This window comes from Triplophysa dalaica, chromosome 21, assembly GCF_015846415.1.
Source record: "Triplophysa dalaica isolate WHDGS20190420 chromosome 21, ASM1584641v1, whole genome shotgun sequence".
Classification (NCBI taxonomy): Eukaryota; Metazoa; Chordata; class Actinopteri; order Cypriniformes; family Nemacheilidae; genus Triplophysa; species Triplophysa dalaica.
This window is the reverse complement of record NC_079562.1, coordinates 1,717,453-1,733,725: the sequence shown is the minus strand read 5'-3', so window position 1 is coordinate 1,733,725 and position 16,273 is coordinate 1,717,453. Positions and strand designations below refer to the sequence as shown.

General features: G+C 38.7%; 1 protein-coding gene across 15 annotated transcripts in view; it reads left to right on the top strand.

The window, feature by feature from the left end:
• Nucleotides 1-7,458: 7,458 nt before the first annotated feature.
• cacna1da (calcium channel, voltage-dependent, L type, alpha 1D subunit, a) overlaps nucleotides 7,459-16,273 on the top strand; it is a 72,444-nt gene continuing 63,629 nt past the window's right edge. For all 15 annotated transcript variants that reach the window (XM_056735052.1, XM_056735051.1, XM_056735055.1 and 12 more), the window contains exons 1-3: nucleotides 7,459-7,652; nucleotides 9,107-9,476; nucleotides 9,945-10,050. In XM_056735052.1, the coding sequence (XP_056591030.1) occupies nucleotides 9,238-9,476; nucleotides 9,945-10,050 (345 nt within the window). In that variant the 5' untranslated portion in view covers nucleotides 7,459-7,652; nucleotides 9,107-9,237. The remainder of the gene's footprint in view (nucleotides 7,653-9,106; nucleotides 9,477-9,944; nucleotides 10,051-16,273) is intronic.

Below are 16,273 nucleotides of genomic sequence, written 5' to 3'. Positions count from 1 at the left end.
CTGTATTACTGTGCCATGAGGCCCACATTGACACAAAACACAACAACACTGAACAAAAATACATCACCTGAATGTGAAGATTACAATGGCTTGATATAACCAGAAGAGGGCGCTGCTCACCCTTAAAGGGTTTCTAAATGAGGGGTCGGAGCTTCAGAGAAACTCAAAGGGAGCTGCAAGACTTTCAAATGAGTGAGTGTTGAGGAGTGAGGAGGGCCTTTAAATATTGTTGTGGACAATGGGTGTCCTTGAAGTCAAAAGGTTGAGATCCACTAATAATGAAGATGAAGAAAACATTAACTGGGGAGGAAAGCGGGGCGGCTTTATGCAATCACAAGTACGCACGACTGCGCGCACACAGCGCACAATACACGCCTCTGTGATAGAGATGAGGTGAGAGAGAGTGAAAGTGATGTGTCACTCATTGTGAGTTTGGGCTGTTTAAACTAAATTCATTGTTTAAAGATGGCACGGTACTGACTGAGGACGTGAGTGTGCGTGCCTGAGTGCACGAGGGTTGTCCTCAGACGTGCAGATAAATTTGACAAAACCTTAGTAGGGATTATCCTAAAGTTAAACAAGATTTTGTATCTACATAAAACAAATAATTATTTAAAAAAAATACCTGTTTGTTGTTTTGTATCATTATATGTTTCCCTGGGATTCAAATCCATTATATCTGTTCACTTCAAAATGACAATTATTTCATAATTTGGTTGTCATTTTAAACCTGTGTGATTTTCTTTCTTGTGCAAAACACAAAAGAAGATATTTAGAAAAATGCAGTTAAAACAGTTGGTCCTCAGTGGTTTGTGTTCATGCAGTAGAAGTCAATGGGCACCAACAGTCTGTGTTCTTCAGAAGAGAGAAAGTCATACAGGTTTGAGATGACAACAGGTCCAAATAATAATGGAATTTTCATTTCAAAGGTGAACTATTCTGAACTAAAAGAGCATCAGGAATGCATATCCATGTAAATAGTGAATCATCGTTAAAAAAAACCTTGTAGTGACTTGTAGTGAAAAACAGTGTTTGTGAAAAGCAAAAAGCAATATTGTAGTTCATCTTAATTTAAACACGTTTTAAATATTTTACAGTAATATTTAAATAAATTATAAATTAATTTGATTGCACAAATGTCATACCCAATTTCCCATTTTTGGCCAAGATTATTTTTTGTAATGTATTCAAATATGTTTAGGTTGCTGACAGATTTAATGATACACAGCAAGTCATCACTTGAAATGGACAGATTTGTCTAATTCTGTTTTATTGTAACACAGGGTATTATCACGTTGCCATTTTGTGGAAATTGGAAAAATTTTGGTAAACCGAACAAGGAGAGAGAGAGAGAAGGGATTATACCACTGTCTGTCTATGTGTGTGATACAGTATGACTAATGGCCGCCAAAAGACTGTAGTCTCTTAGGGATTATGTCTTCTTCGATGCAGAATAATCCACTGACTGAAAGCCGGGAGCAGCATCTCTTTCTTTTGGAAAGTATAATTTAGTTAAACAGAATAATTTACTACTTTAGCAAAGAAACGTGCAATAAATTTTAATTATAAATAAAAGAGAACAACAGAGATTTTTGACTTATACACACAATTTTAGCAGTGTGGCAATGACATTTGTCATCATAGTTATTACAGTTTAAATAGATTGAGTTATTCTTCATGCTGTGTATCCATTGCGTAACCCAAGTACACAGTTGATTCATAAACAGTCTGCATCCTTGTTGCTTGACCTAAAAAATAAATGAGGGTCCTGCTGTTTGTAACTGTGACCACTAGAGGACACTACTGCATCAAACAGACCTGTGGCTTTCTACTTTGGTCCAGATGACACAAAGCTATGTATAAAGTCATCTAACCCACATTACACATAACATGGATAAATTATGAAAATGTAACTTTTTGTCAATTACCCTGATATGACACTTTATAAACAATCAGGACCCTTCAAAATTCTGCTCTTTCTGAGACTTTTTCCTCATAGTTGTAAGAGGCAAAGTATACTTACACATCACAATAGCAAAGTAATAATAGCAAAATAAATAACGTTAGCTGATCCTATTGAGATGAGCTGTCATGATATCACGCCATGTCTGTCTGTAGAGCACATTTGGCGTGAATCAACACAGCTGGCTGTATTTGCACAACGACCACATGACTCCACTGACCCTCTGCAATGTCATGCTCAGGTTGTCCAGTTATGTCACGTGTGGGATTCTGCCATCTGACGCCACGTGTTTGATTCTGAATGTTGTGATGTCATTTCACCGGGTTCCTGTCACTCACAAACAGACAAGGACTGTATTGTCTTCAGGGAGGAAGAGCACCATTTAAACAGGGTCGACGTCTGTAAATTAAAACATTTTTAAATGTCATCTAACGCAAAGTTTTGTGGCAAACTTTTAGGTTTGGGGTGAACTACCTGATCTGTTTTGTCTTTCATCTATGTCTAAACGACCAACAAAAAGCCCATAAAGATTCTTTGACACAACCTATCTAACATCGCTTGTCACAAAGTGACATTATGATGAAACAAAGCTTGCCTCCTCCCTCTTCGCTGTCATTTTTTCCCTCTCTGAGTAAGCACTATCTCCTCTGGGCTTTCCATCCCAGTCAGAAGCGCTCGTCATCAAACTGCTCCAGAATGTGTGACCCAATCCTACCCAGCGAACCCATGCACATGTGACATAAATTTCCCAATCAACGAAGCCTGTGGTCCCATACCTCCTGAAGGGAATGTACATGCAGGGTGCACGATTGTTTCTATTTTTACTTTCTTTGGCAGCAAACAGCACAGGCTACAACAACGGTTTAAAACATAACCTAGCGTTACCCCACGGAATGCTGGGAAAGTAGGTGTTGAAACAATGTGAGGAAAGTCCTCAGGATAAATTTGATGACACCACCCTGGTGACATTCACATTATCCCACTCATACAAATGTACAAACAGACTGAAAACATGTACACAATCCTACAAAAGAAATGTGGACGTGATTGCATTTTTCACACAAATTCAGGTCACCCGAAAATCAAAAGAAGTAGATTTGTGCATAATGAAAAATAGGACAATAAAAATAAACCCTTTATTCTGGTTTTATTCCTTGACAGGTTTGTGAGATTCACACAAACCCTCGCCCACAAAAGACTGCGCTTTTCAGAAACACTTGATTTTAATGCCAGATGCTCCTTGAGGGATATAAATCTGTTCTTTGGTCTTTACTCGATTACCCATAAGTCACCCCTAGGCTGCTACAGCGACACAGCAATAAGCCTCAGCACCCGGGGGCGGGTTGAGAGGGAGTGGTCAGCTGTCAGTTATACTCAGCTGTCAATCATTTAGAATGCAGCCAACTAGGTGGAAGGACAAAATGATGAGCGGAAATATATAGCGGTGTGTCATTCTGTCATATTCTAAAATGACAGCAGGAGAATATTACATGCAGAGGAGGCGAGTATGATTAAACACATATAAAGAAAGGAAATGAAAATACAAATAGTAGACGAGGAAAATAGTTAAATTAAGAGTTTGTCGTAATGATTCTTGTAAAACAGATGAAGTTGACAATACACAGAGAGAACAGCAAAGCTGCAAGGGAATTCACCTCTGTTCTCATCACTCTCCATCAAACACACACACACACACACACACACACACACACGCACACACACACACGCACACTCGATATTGGCTGACACACAACAGTCTTTCATATATAAAATGACACAATTTTTGACATACAGCATTGCTGACAACTTTGAGACATAAGGATCTCTTGTGAAACCCAGCAGGAGACTAACATGGGATGAGTGAAAAAAGAGCATGTGACATTCTGTGAGTCAAAGACTTTTGTTTCTTTTCGATCATCATGAATGCACAGCAGACGGGCAGCTCCTAAAAAACTACCAAAGATGAGAATGAACAGATGAAAAACTTAGAGTTCACCCCCCAAAAAAATGATATCATCATTTATTCACCCGCATGTTGCTCAAAACCTGAATATGACTGTTTATTCTGTGCAACACAAAAGAAGATATTTTGAGAAATGTCTTTGTGGTGTTGCCTCCATGTAATGGTAGTCAATGAGGTCCAATGTTGTTTTGTTATCAATGTTTGTCGTATTATTGTTTTTGTGTTCTGCAGAAGAGAGAAAGACATACAGGATTGAAATGACATGAGGGTGAATATCCCTTTAAAGAACAACGACTTAAAGGAGCATTTCACCCCAAAATAAAAAATCTGGCTTACCCTCGAGTAAACATTTCTTTATTCTGATGAACACAGAGAAAGATCTTTGGATGATTGCTTGTCAGTTCTTGGTCACCATTGACTACCATAGTAGGAAAAATGACAATGGTCGCAAAAGTGCCCCAGAACGGTTTGCTATCCTACATTCTTCCAAATATCTTCTTTTGTGTTCAGCAGAACAAAGAAATGTATTACTCAAATTCTCCTACTTTGGTAGTTTACAAGAATTCTTCTCTGTGCTCATCAGAAGAAAAAAATTGTATTCAGGTTTGAGAATTTCATTTGTTTCCTTTAAGAGCGACTCTCTCTCCTGGTAATATCATTCTCTATAATCTACACTGTTTCTCCATTACAAACTGGTATAAAGAGAACAGACTCAGAGAGAGACTACAGAGGAAGAGACGGTTATTTCAAAGAACACAGATTCTGTTGAGTGAGCAGGGTTGCTTTTACCTTATCATAAAAATATTTGCATTTGTGTAGAACACTGTAATCCTGTACAGGCCGAAAACTAAAAGCCTCCGTACTTGAGTATTTTGGTCTTCTTCACTCTACGGCCTCTTAAGTCATGTGACAGTGAGAAGATATCGTGACTAGCGATTGGCTGAAAAGGCATTTAATTATTAAAGTTGTTTCGTGGAGAAACCATTATATGTGGTAGACTGGTAAGTGGACACCCGGCGTAAATTTATCCCAGTCTCACAGTGAGCCAAAGGCCCGGCTGACCCTGCCACCGGGCACCAAATGAACAACACACATGAACTTTATTACAACTTCATCATGGGTTTATGAGGATATCTTATCACGTTCATAAATGCAAGAGTCACAAAGGTAAGCTTAAATAGATTCTTGCTGTCATTTACAGGTTCATTTGTTCAGTATTTCAATTATTTTATTGTTAATTTATTTTTCAGTCTCCTAAACCTGATGAATATAAGCATTTTATATGCAGAAAACAAAGAAAATAAAAAATTCACTTCACGTAAACATTTGTATACCTGAAGGACACTCTTGAGTGTGCATATGTACACTTTAAGGATGAAATCGACACAAAGTTTTATACATAAACTGAAGGGTGTAGGCCTATTACATTGTGTAAAACTGCTGCGATTCATTCAAAATCGAATTCTGAAAATGTTCTCATGTGAGTCAAATTGATCGTATTTTCTTTATATTCTCCTCAGAATTTAATGGTTTAAAAATGACTAGTACTGTACATGCAAATGAAAACATTTCTTTATCATCTGTAAGGTTTCACTCTTGACACCTGTAGGAATACATGTTCTGTTTACATTTTCATTAAAACAGTTCACAATGACATCTTTATGCAATCATATAGATCTTTCTCTAATAATACACACTTTCTGTCAGTTGTTGTGTGACACAAGCTCGACAGCAGAAATATCGTTCTTGTTTTAGAGAATATGCCAGTCATCAGTTGTAATGTGAGAGATGTTTTGAGTTTCTGAGCAGGGCAGGTGGTGAACAGGTTGTGTAATTTCTATAGGTGTCTGATTGCGACAAACTCGTCCTTTGAAGTGTTTAGATGATAGACACATTACAAGGTTGTCCTTCAATAGAGATGTTGTGCAGGAATAATACATCACTTCATACAAGTATTTATAAATGTGAAGAAACTTCACTAAACTAGGCCTAAATGATAACAGAAAATGCACAGTATCAACTTTTGGAAAGTGTCTACTTTGCCTCAGCAACATCTGAAGCACTTTGAGGATGAAGGGGAAAACTGGGTATTCATATTGCAAATTTCCTCCTTTGAAATGATTACTCAAGAGAAGTCAGCAGTCTATGAGCTTTAATCGCGTGTTTTGAAGTCTTAAGTTCTCCTCTATGAACTGTGAAATTTTCTATATGGCCAATTCAATCCGGACCATTTTCAAAGGAACCCAATCGCCTATTCATTTCTGAAAGTTGCTAAAAGCATTTCTTGACCTCACAACTGATGTTTTCCCTTGGTTTTAGGGTCCTTATTATAAAATAAATATTTTAACTAATCGTTATAAACGTATCTTAATATTTATAAAGTTAGCATGAATTTACAGGAATGGAAAAGGGACATTATTAGCAGAATAATTGGTCTAACTTTTGTTAAACTAGGAACTTTGTATTAATACCTATTGTCTTATTGCTCCTATGATGCATCAATTATTGTTCCTTGAACTCTTTGTAAGTTGCTTTGGATAAAAGCGTCTGCTAAATGACTAAATGTAAATAAGCCTATTTTAGCCATTTATATAAGGCTTTCATTCATGTTGGAAGTGGAACAGAATGACGAGGCTTCAGAATAAAACTTTGTGTATGAAATAACGATAAAACAGATTTAAGGAATACTTTACTACCAAATCCAAATTTCCCATGTTTTACTCGCCCTCAAGGCATCCTAACTGACTATTGTTTTCTTCTTGGAGAAGAGTCAAAGTTATAAAAAACACATATCATTTTACTTCCAATCGGTACAATGGGAGTTGATGGGTGTTGACTTTTTGATCAATGTATCAAAAACTGCTCGACACGGCTTCTTTGATCGATGGATGCACTTTTTGGAGCTTCAAAAAGTCAACACCCATTCACTCCCAATCTACCGCTTGGAAGAAAAATGATACGCGGTATTATATCTGTTTTATATCTGCATTATTCTTCAAGAAGAAAACCATAGTCAGTTAGGATGCCTTGAGGGTGAGTAAAACATTTTGCTTGGGTAGTTAAGTATCCCTTTAATGGCGTAATTTTTACGCAAATGTGTCATTAGATCTTAACGTTAACAGTAACCTCCGGATGTATATATAAATATATATTGCTCAAAACGTATTGCTAGTTAAACAGATCAAGTTTATTTGTTCAAGGTATTTATCATACCTATATGGCCCACGTAGGTTAGTCTCAGATTCGCGAGTCGTTTCTTGAACCAATTCTTCTTGATGATTCGGCCGAATCGATTTTCAATAATTGGATTTGTTTTGGAGTTAAATAAGGTGTAACAATATTGGAAAAATTCTAGGAATAACATATCAATAATCAAGACCTTGGAAACAAGGTGAGCAACATTTTGGCGAACAACAAAAAGCCCGCGACTCTTTCGAATAGCGAACCGAGTCTCGCCAGTGAGATGTGTTTGCGCGTGCACAACCGGAGGGGGAGTTCAGCTCGTTTCACCGTTCACCGACACCGCGTCACGCTTACACACGGGCACCGAGCTCTCGCGCTCGCGCTCTCTCGTGAGCAAAATAGCGCTTTCACGAACGCACACTGATGCATTTGAATTTACCGTGTCAGATCGGACCCGAGCGTTTCAATCGATGTCGGAGTTTTACCTCTGGATATAAGCCGCAACATCATCACCATCAGTTGAAAATAAAGACCTCATCAAAGGTAAGATGTGCACGCCGGGGCCTGACGCGTCTTTGGTCAAACATCTTTTTTTATTGAACCGATCGGCCAACGCGTTCACGCTGCGTCCATCCAAGGGCTGAAAACACTCGATGGTGCTGATGCAGAGGATGCGCGCGTTCAGCTCCGTTTTGTCCTTCATGTGAATGGGTCCCGTTAGACCTTTGATGTTGTCACTGCTTGTCACATCCAGGCGTTTATAAAAACTGAACAGTCGGTGACACGATAAACGCATCACAGCTGTTGGGACTGAGGATCATCGGATGAAAGACACAGATTTAATGGAGAATAAAATTTGGAGAGCGCTATACAGTGTGTTCAAGGAGATTCTGTTTTCTTTATATTTAGGATATTTTAGGAGTCGTGAGACTCTTTATCTATGAATGCATTTCTATTGCCTGCTTGGATGCTGTTCTTGTTAGAGAGATAAATATACCACATTGTGGACAAAGAGAAAATTATGCACTTCCTGCAAGATTAATCTAGCAGGAAAAGCATTATTTTCTCTTTGTCCACAATGTTATATTTATCTCTTATGTTTCATGGTGCAATTGATTTGTATCGCCGTAAAGATGAGATATATTAACATAAGAGCATTTGCTGACAAGGATGAAATGCACTTAATGTTTTACACGGTGCAGATTAACATTGTAAATGGATGTGAGGTATAGATGGTTGTCAACATACGGATCTGATGTCTGCAAAGGCAGAATTTCACAATCTGATGGAAGACAAACGCTTCAAGGGAAATATATACAAGCGTATGACCTTTGCATGCATATCTTCATTTGCTCTGTAGGGGCCTAGTGGTTGAAGGACTCAGCTGATGTATCTGTTATGCGTGTGCATCAGAGCTGGGTTGTGCTGGATCATATTTTGACAATTTTCTAGTGTCGTCGGTTTAGTGTGATTCTCTGCCACGTTGTTTGTGTTTTTAGGCTGGTTGTTGGGTCATGCCACATCATGCATTGATTTTTCCACATGCTCAACTTTAAAGTGACATTATCCTTATAATACCTTTGTCATCTATTCGTTTTTTTCTCGCTGACCCGCTTTAGTATAATGTCTGCTGGAGCCTTTTTAAAAAGCAATGATCTTTTTGGTGTACTGATTTGATTAGAAAGATGAAAGGGATTTACATTGACTTACAACTTAAAGTCTGTTCCTCACATAAAGGTGTCGTATGGTTACAGAAGAGTAAGTGCCTTCATGTTTAGGACTTCTTGTGAACCCAGGCTGGACACCGGCCTTCAAACCTGAAGACACACTGTATGCGTTTTCTTGGTCTTACACCCACATCATTGCATAATATAATGCTGAAGTGAAGGAAGTCGCTGCACAGCCTCCCACAACATTCTCTTCTCCTGCTTATTCTCTCTATTTCACTTCACAGAATGCACATACAGATTCTAACTCGCCTATCCGTTTCTCCACAGAGGCAAATTATGCCAGCAGTACCAGAGTCCCTGTCTCTGGTGACGTGCCAGGCTGTTGGTGAGACCCTCTGCTCCCTCGCCCCGGGCCGGCCCGTGCTGGTGGACGCCCCGCTCAGGTCCGCGCCCGCAACATGAGCGCCAACGGCCCCGCTCCGCCTGTGGCGACCCCTGCCGCGCCTCCCGCAGCTGCGGTGGTCTTGCCCGTGTCCTCGGTGGTACCGGTGGGCTCGCTGGCCCAAAAGAAACGGCAGCAGTATGCCAAGAGCAAAAAACAGGGCAGTTCGGCCAACACGAGGCCACAGAGAGCACTCTTCTGCCTCAACCTCAACAACCCCATCCGCCGGGCCTGCATCAGCCTCGTGGAATGGAAGTATCCTTTTTGTAAAGAGAGTCGAACGGGTAAATCGATTAGTTCACTTTTGCATGTAGAGCAGATATCCAGATGTCCCGTCATGACGTATAGGCCTATGATCTCCTCCAGAAGCCTGTCTGGTGGTTTTTATGAAAGTGACGTTCTGTTTTCTGCCTCGAGGAACACCTTCATCCTAAAGTGACAGTTCACCCAAAAATGCCTGATACTAAAAAGCTTGTCAGACAGCAACAGGAACGAAGGGGGGTGGGTTTTTTCGAAGGGTCATTTTCATTTTTGGGTGAAGTATCCCTTTAAACTAAAGGCGTGTAAAGTCGGGCTTTACAAAGAACATCTGTTTTCAGACCTCATAGAAGATAAGCTGTTTTTTACGAAACAAAACAAATAATTCCAATTTGGATTATGAGATGTTATATTATGTCATGTTTTTCTATTGTTCTTTGTCGCTTTCCTTAACCCAGATATCAGGCCATTCGATATCTTTATATTGATAGCGATTTTTGCCAACTGCATGGCCTTAGCTGTATATATTCCCTTTCCTGAGGATGACTCCAACTCAACTAACCACGACCTGGTGAGTAAAGCACTTTGACCTTTCGGGATATTGCAGCTTGACCCATGTCATGAGCCCAAACCCATTCTAACATTAGGGGTGCTGTCTGCACCATTTCAACACAGGTTTTAGGTCAGAGAGCATCTCCTGAGGGACTAATATCTTATTGGTTTATGGAGATTAAGCTCCGCCCTTTAATATTTTATTCAGCTCTATGTGTCTCAAATAGACCCCTTTTGTGTCGACGTCATGCTTACGTCACAGCATTCGCTGGAGGAAAAACAAAATGAAGACGGAGGCGACCAATTCAAACCAGCACAGATTCGGCTACATAAGGAGTTTAAAATATCATCTTGTTATGTTGTTTAGTGCCGCAATTTGATATTTTAACTCACCTGTTGCCATTGTCAAACAAAAACACTGACGACAGCTGAAGTTAAACTCAATAAAACTAGCGGACTGAACACAAACAATCGGCAAAAATGCTTGTGTTTAACTTCATAACACAAGATAAAACTACTGTCTTATGTTGATGTTTTGTGTTTAAAAATATTTCACGTATGCACAAATCAGAAACTGGGGCACAGGGTTATTTTTCACGTAGCGTTAACCTTTGAACGCATGCTAGGTAGGGTATGCTAGCTAACTTTGTTAGTTATACAACTAGCAGTTTACTAGCGGCCAGAAACTAAACATAAAGGAAACTGTTTTGTCATCTCTTTTTTCTTTCGGCACATGTGCATTAAAGGGAGGGGGATCAGTGAGAAGGCTCATGTTATGTGTCAGGTTTGTGTTCAAGTAAATGCATTTGCTAACGTTTGCCACTGTTAGTGCACGCAGGCATCTAAAGATGTATACGATCTCGGTTTATCTTTACTATACATGCTTGGTTTCACTGTCTGGTAGGTGTAGATGTCAGGCCACTTAACTTGAGGTAATCCTGTTAGGTCGTCTCTAGATCCATTGAGTGAGCATGTACAGGTCGATCAGCATCCTGGCATTAAAGTTTACTTTTTAATAACAATCGCAGTCCTAGACATTGAGTGACCTTGCATGTTAAAAATGTACCCGTTTTTTTCTAGTCATTGTCAAAAAGCAAGCAAACAAAACATGTTTCCTAGCATTAGTGATGCGGTCAGGGGGATCTTTCGGCCTCCACCTAAGCTCCGCCCACAAAACGCATGACATTGTTAACTAATAGTAAAGGCGTCTATTGAGCATCCTGTTAATTGTACTGGTGGTGTTTGCTGGTTGTGATCAGTTTTTATAGTTTGGTATTCGGATTTATTGTACCAGAATATTTTCATATTTTCAATTTGTTTGTGGTTTCATTTGAATTTTTATCGTTTTATTATTTATATCTTTATTTTTAATGTTACTATATTAGTTTAATATATTTATTAAGGTTTTGCTTTAGTTTAGTTTATTCATTTTCAGTTAATAATTTTATTTGCTGAACTTAAACTTACCTTAGCTGATTGCGAAGGCAACATTACTAATTTTGTTTAGTTTCTCCAATAATATTTACGCCGATATTTTGTCTGATTTTGATCAACATTATAGTTTTAGTTATTATTCGTTCTAGTAAATAACCTTCTTAAATACACAAAAAACGTGAAACAGGACATTCAATGAAATAAAAATGAAGTGTAGATCTTTATTTCATATATTAAGAAATGATTAGATAAGAAAAGTGAAAAAAGGAAACCTGTTTTATGTTTATGTCTATTTAATTTGATATCTTTATCTGTTCTGAATTTCTTTTTGTAAGTAAGAGAGAGAATATTTCTTTACCCCCACGAATACAACCGAAGCGCTGTCATTATGTCTGTACATTCTTAGAAGAAATAATGGATAAAATATGTCTCATTATAAGGGATCATTTCTGAGAACAGATGCATGTTTAAACGACCAAAGCTAATCCTTCCTTTTCTCCATTTTACTTCCTTTTTACTAACTGCTTCGCCTGTACAGTGTAATTGATCAGATTCTGAACTCTTCAGATAAATGATTTATATTTAGAAAAGAGGAGAGTTTGGAACACAGATTCGACGGATTTGGAGGGGGCGGATGTTCTCCGCATTGCATGTCTCCTCGGATTGTGAGTTGAGATAAGACAGCTGTTCGATCTTGTGCCGGAGCGCCTCAGCACGACGGCTTCGTGATTTGTGAATAGCTTTCGTAGATGTGGTTTCATTTTGTGATTTGTGATCCGGAGTCTTAACACAGGAAGGAGAAACAGCATGCAGAGATGTTACATCCTGGCTTTTTTCACCCAAAAGTTTGATTGTGAGATTTGCAAATGACTAAAAAAATGGCAATAGTGACCAAAATTTTGTCTTTTTGATCTTTTATTTTGTGTTCTGACTGCTGCGTGTGTTTGTGTTTGCTGAACAGTAGGAGATAATCACAGAGCAGAATTTCATCACAGACACAGCAGGTATGATAACATGCGCTCCAGGTCGACTCACACGGATGAATCAGGGTCTACAGGTACATGAGAGGGTCAGAGATGTGTTGGCAAACCGTATAAACTGCACCTGGGGTGATCAAGGGCAAGGCCATAAAGCGTTTTCATACTAAACGTAACATCCAAAAATCTCACATTGTGAGAAAAATGTTTTAATTCTGAAACTGAAATATGCTGAAAGTAAAACAGGTTGGGATTTTATAGAAGTGTGAAATGTTTTGACGGTAGAATACTTTCTTCTACGCAAGGCTAATGCGCAAAGGCAGTGTTGTGTAAGAAATGTGTCCAAACAGTTCTTTGTGAGCTCTATTTGGTTGAGGTTTCATTTTAATTGGGGTTTGACGTGCGGCTCAAGGGAATTTGGTTTAATTTTCAGCATGGACCGGGATCAGGGGGCTTTAGTTCACGAACAGTAGTTTTGTAGGTCTTCAAAGCAAAGCTGTATGATGTGAGCAACTTCAGATTATTGTTTTTTTTAAGAGTAACTGGAATCTTAGTTTTATGTTAAAACCAATTTATGTCCTTACCAAGTGCAACACGACAGGTACTTTGTCTGTCTGTCCACATTGAAAATGAATCATGTGAATCATGATTTCATACTATTCCTTAACTTACCAACAGATACTTAAAGAGTAGGTAGCATGAGATCATGAAAATGACACTTCATGCAGTCTGTTATGTTGCCGTGTTTGAAAGTAAGCAGTCTGCCAAGTTGTAAATCCGAAGGTGAATAAATAACAAAGTTATTGGCTTGTAAAAATGGGAGTCGACTCTGAATCACACAAATGAGATGTGGACTAGTACACCCGCATATCTACGTCACTATACATAGTCCCCGCCTACGTTTTGCTGATACTGCCCCGAAAACTTATCTCTCCTCCCCCAAACACTGTCGCTCGTCCGTGATGCGTGTGTATCAGGTCTAGTGTCTGTGTTCTACAGTGTGACACTAAGACGGTCTTATTTCAAAGGAAGAACGTCTGAGGGAAAAATGGCTACAATTCATTTTCAAACGATACCAAAGGAGTATAACCCCTTGTACTGTGCGCGCGTCATTTCACCGAAGATTGCTTTAATAATCTTGGCGTGTTCACTGCAGGGTATGTGAAACGATTATCCTTGAAAGAGGGGGCAATACCAACTCTATTTGGACCTGTTAGCTCCACCAAATTTTTGTCTTTACTTCAAGAAATATTTGCGTACCTTATATCTGTGTTTAGCTAATGCATATAACGTTAACATTAGCATGTACCGTTATTTCTGGGGTGTTGAAGTTTGTTTATCTGGCTATTAACTTTGCATTTTGACACATTTGCCGCACGTGCACCTATATAGATATATTTGGGTGATACTACAATAATTCTTCATAACGTCGACTTTCTGAAATGCTCTATGTACCATGACATCGCACAGTTAAGACGAAATAATAGTATTACTAACGTATTTACAGTATTTTAAGAAAAAATATATATTTTATTTCATTGACGAGCAAAAGCACAACATGCATGTTGTGACACTGGGAGTTTTTATGACAAGAGTTGTCACTTGCCACTGACAAACATCCTGCTCAAGTCGTGGTGGAGTTTGTTGTGGATTAGCGTCTTCTTCCTCGTAAAACTCGTGCTCAAATTGGTTCGGTAAAATGATGAACGCGTTTGACCAATAACAACAGACTACACCATCTGACCAATCACATGACTCAAGGTTGGTGGGTAGGCGGGGCCTAGATGGATGAATCATGGAACAAAGCATTTGAGAGTCAGTAAAGAAGTAAGGTACGAATAACTGCCTATTATTACGACATTATAGTGTTTAAACACATTGTATGTCCATAAACTTGTTGTTGGACACTCCATAAACCAAAGTAGGGCCTAAAAAACCATATGCTAGGTACTTTTTAACATTCATGAGTACTTTATCAAGTGCTAATGACAGCCATCGGGTAGATTTACGTTTTTGTTCTGTCTCTAGAGGTAAAAAAATGACTGCCTTGTCATCGGACTTGAAACCCTTGGATGTCAGGTGTCTTATTTCTAAGGGACTCCATTACCCTTAAGTTTTATTCCCTATACCTACAAGATTTCTTCTTGCATTGTAAAAGACTTAAAGTCGCAGTGAAATAAAAAATGACAATTGCCATTTATCGTTGATACCAAATCAACGTGGTTCAGTAATGACTATCCATCTTAAACAACGTGTTTTTGATTTTATGCATCTAATCATATGACAGAGAAAGACAAAAGCCACTCCCACTATATTTCTCATTAGAAATTCCATTTCACTCAGAAATGCTTCTAAACACGGATGTTAAAACGATCGCAACTTCTGGTTCACAAGGACTTTAAAAACATCATCTTCAGCCACGAATTATAGAAACAGTCAGCACATCCGAAAGCCACAAACGTTTGGTTTAAAATGAAAGATGTACTGTAGCCAAGTATACTGTATAAAAAAAAGCGGGTATGCAGTTATACCTTAACTTACAGAAATACATCTGGCAGTCTGTGAATATTTTGTACCTCAAAAAGGAAACGAGGTGCATATAATCGGTTTGTTCAGTCACAGAGTGACGACTTCTCTTTAGATTAATGTCACGTTTATTCTTCAGGCATATCGAGACATACGCACAGACACAACACACCTTGTTGATACCAGACTTCGCTATACGGTTATTCCCGGGTGTTTCGTGTAGTAGACGGAGCGATCTGGGCAGCTCCTGCTGAAGACTGCTGTGTACAATCGTGCCCTTTTCATAACCGATAATATTCACATTCCCTAACCTTTACCACCAAACACACAAACACAGCGTTTTATATCATGCTGGAAATCTCACATTGACTTCTATTGTTGTGACCTCCATATAATTATATTGCATTGGCTTTGTTAGATATTGAATAATCCTTTTATATTATGTATATATTTGTGTGTTTGTGTGACTGTGTCTCAAGACTCCAGCGGTGATAAAGTCTGAAGTGTGTGTTTAATCACTTAGCTAACTGCTTATTTTCTCCAGATGCGCTGACTTCCCAATGGTCTTTATCTAAGCGTGTGGGTTTGATGGGGTGGGAAATGCTCCGTCTTTGTGTAAATCTATGTGTGATATTGATGTAAATATGTGATTTGATTGCAACTATGTGTGTGTTTCCTATGTATTTTGATTGGAGTGGGCGAGAGGAGAGGTCATGTAATAGAATTTGATGTATCCAGCTTTCACGCCTGCAATGCATTTCAAAACATGCCAAGTGGTATCTTCCACACTGTGCAATACATTTCTAGCAACGTATGCTTTGCATATGTTCTGGAACATGTATTCCTTGTTGCTCTGATTTAAAGAGAACGCACAAATTGTACTTGTGTATCTGTAACATTAAAGGTTCTGTGTGTGATTTTTTTTAAGGAGAATCTATTGATAGAAATGCAACTTAATAAACATAACTATGTCTTTAGAGGTGTTTAAAGCCCTTATATAATGAAGCGTTATGTTTTTTTTACCTTGCATTGAGCTATTTCTATCTACATACACCGTGGGTCCCCTTGCATGGAAATCACCATGTTGTTTCTACAGTAGCCCTAAACGGACAAACTGCTCTAAAGCGCGTTTCGTAAATACGTTATCTCCTTTGGAAAAGATGCGAAATCGTAACGACATCTTAGCCTTTTGTAGGCCACCGTTGTCGGAGCCATTGGTTGCAATTCACAAACTCACCACTAGATGCCGCTTAATGTCATACACTGCACCTTTAAATGAAAAGTTTGGTTACAAAATGAGATAAC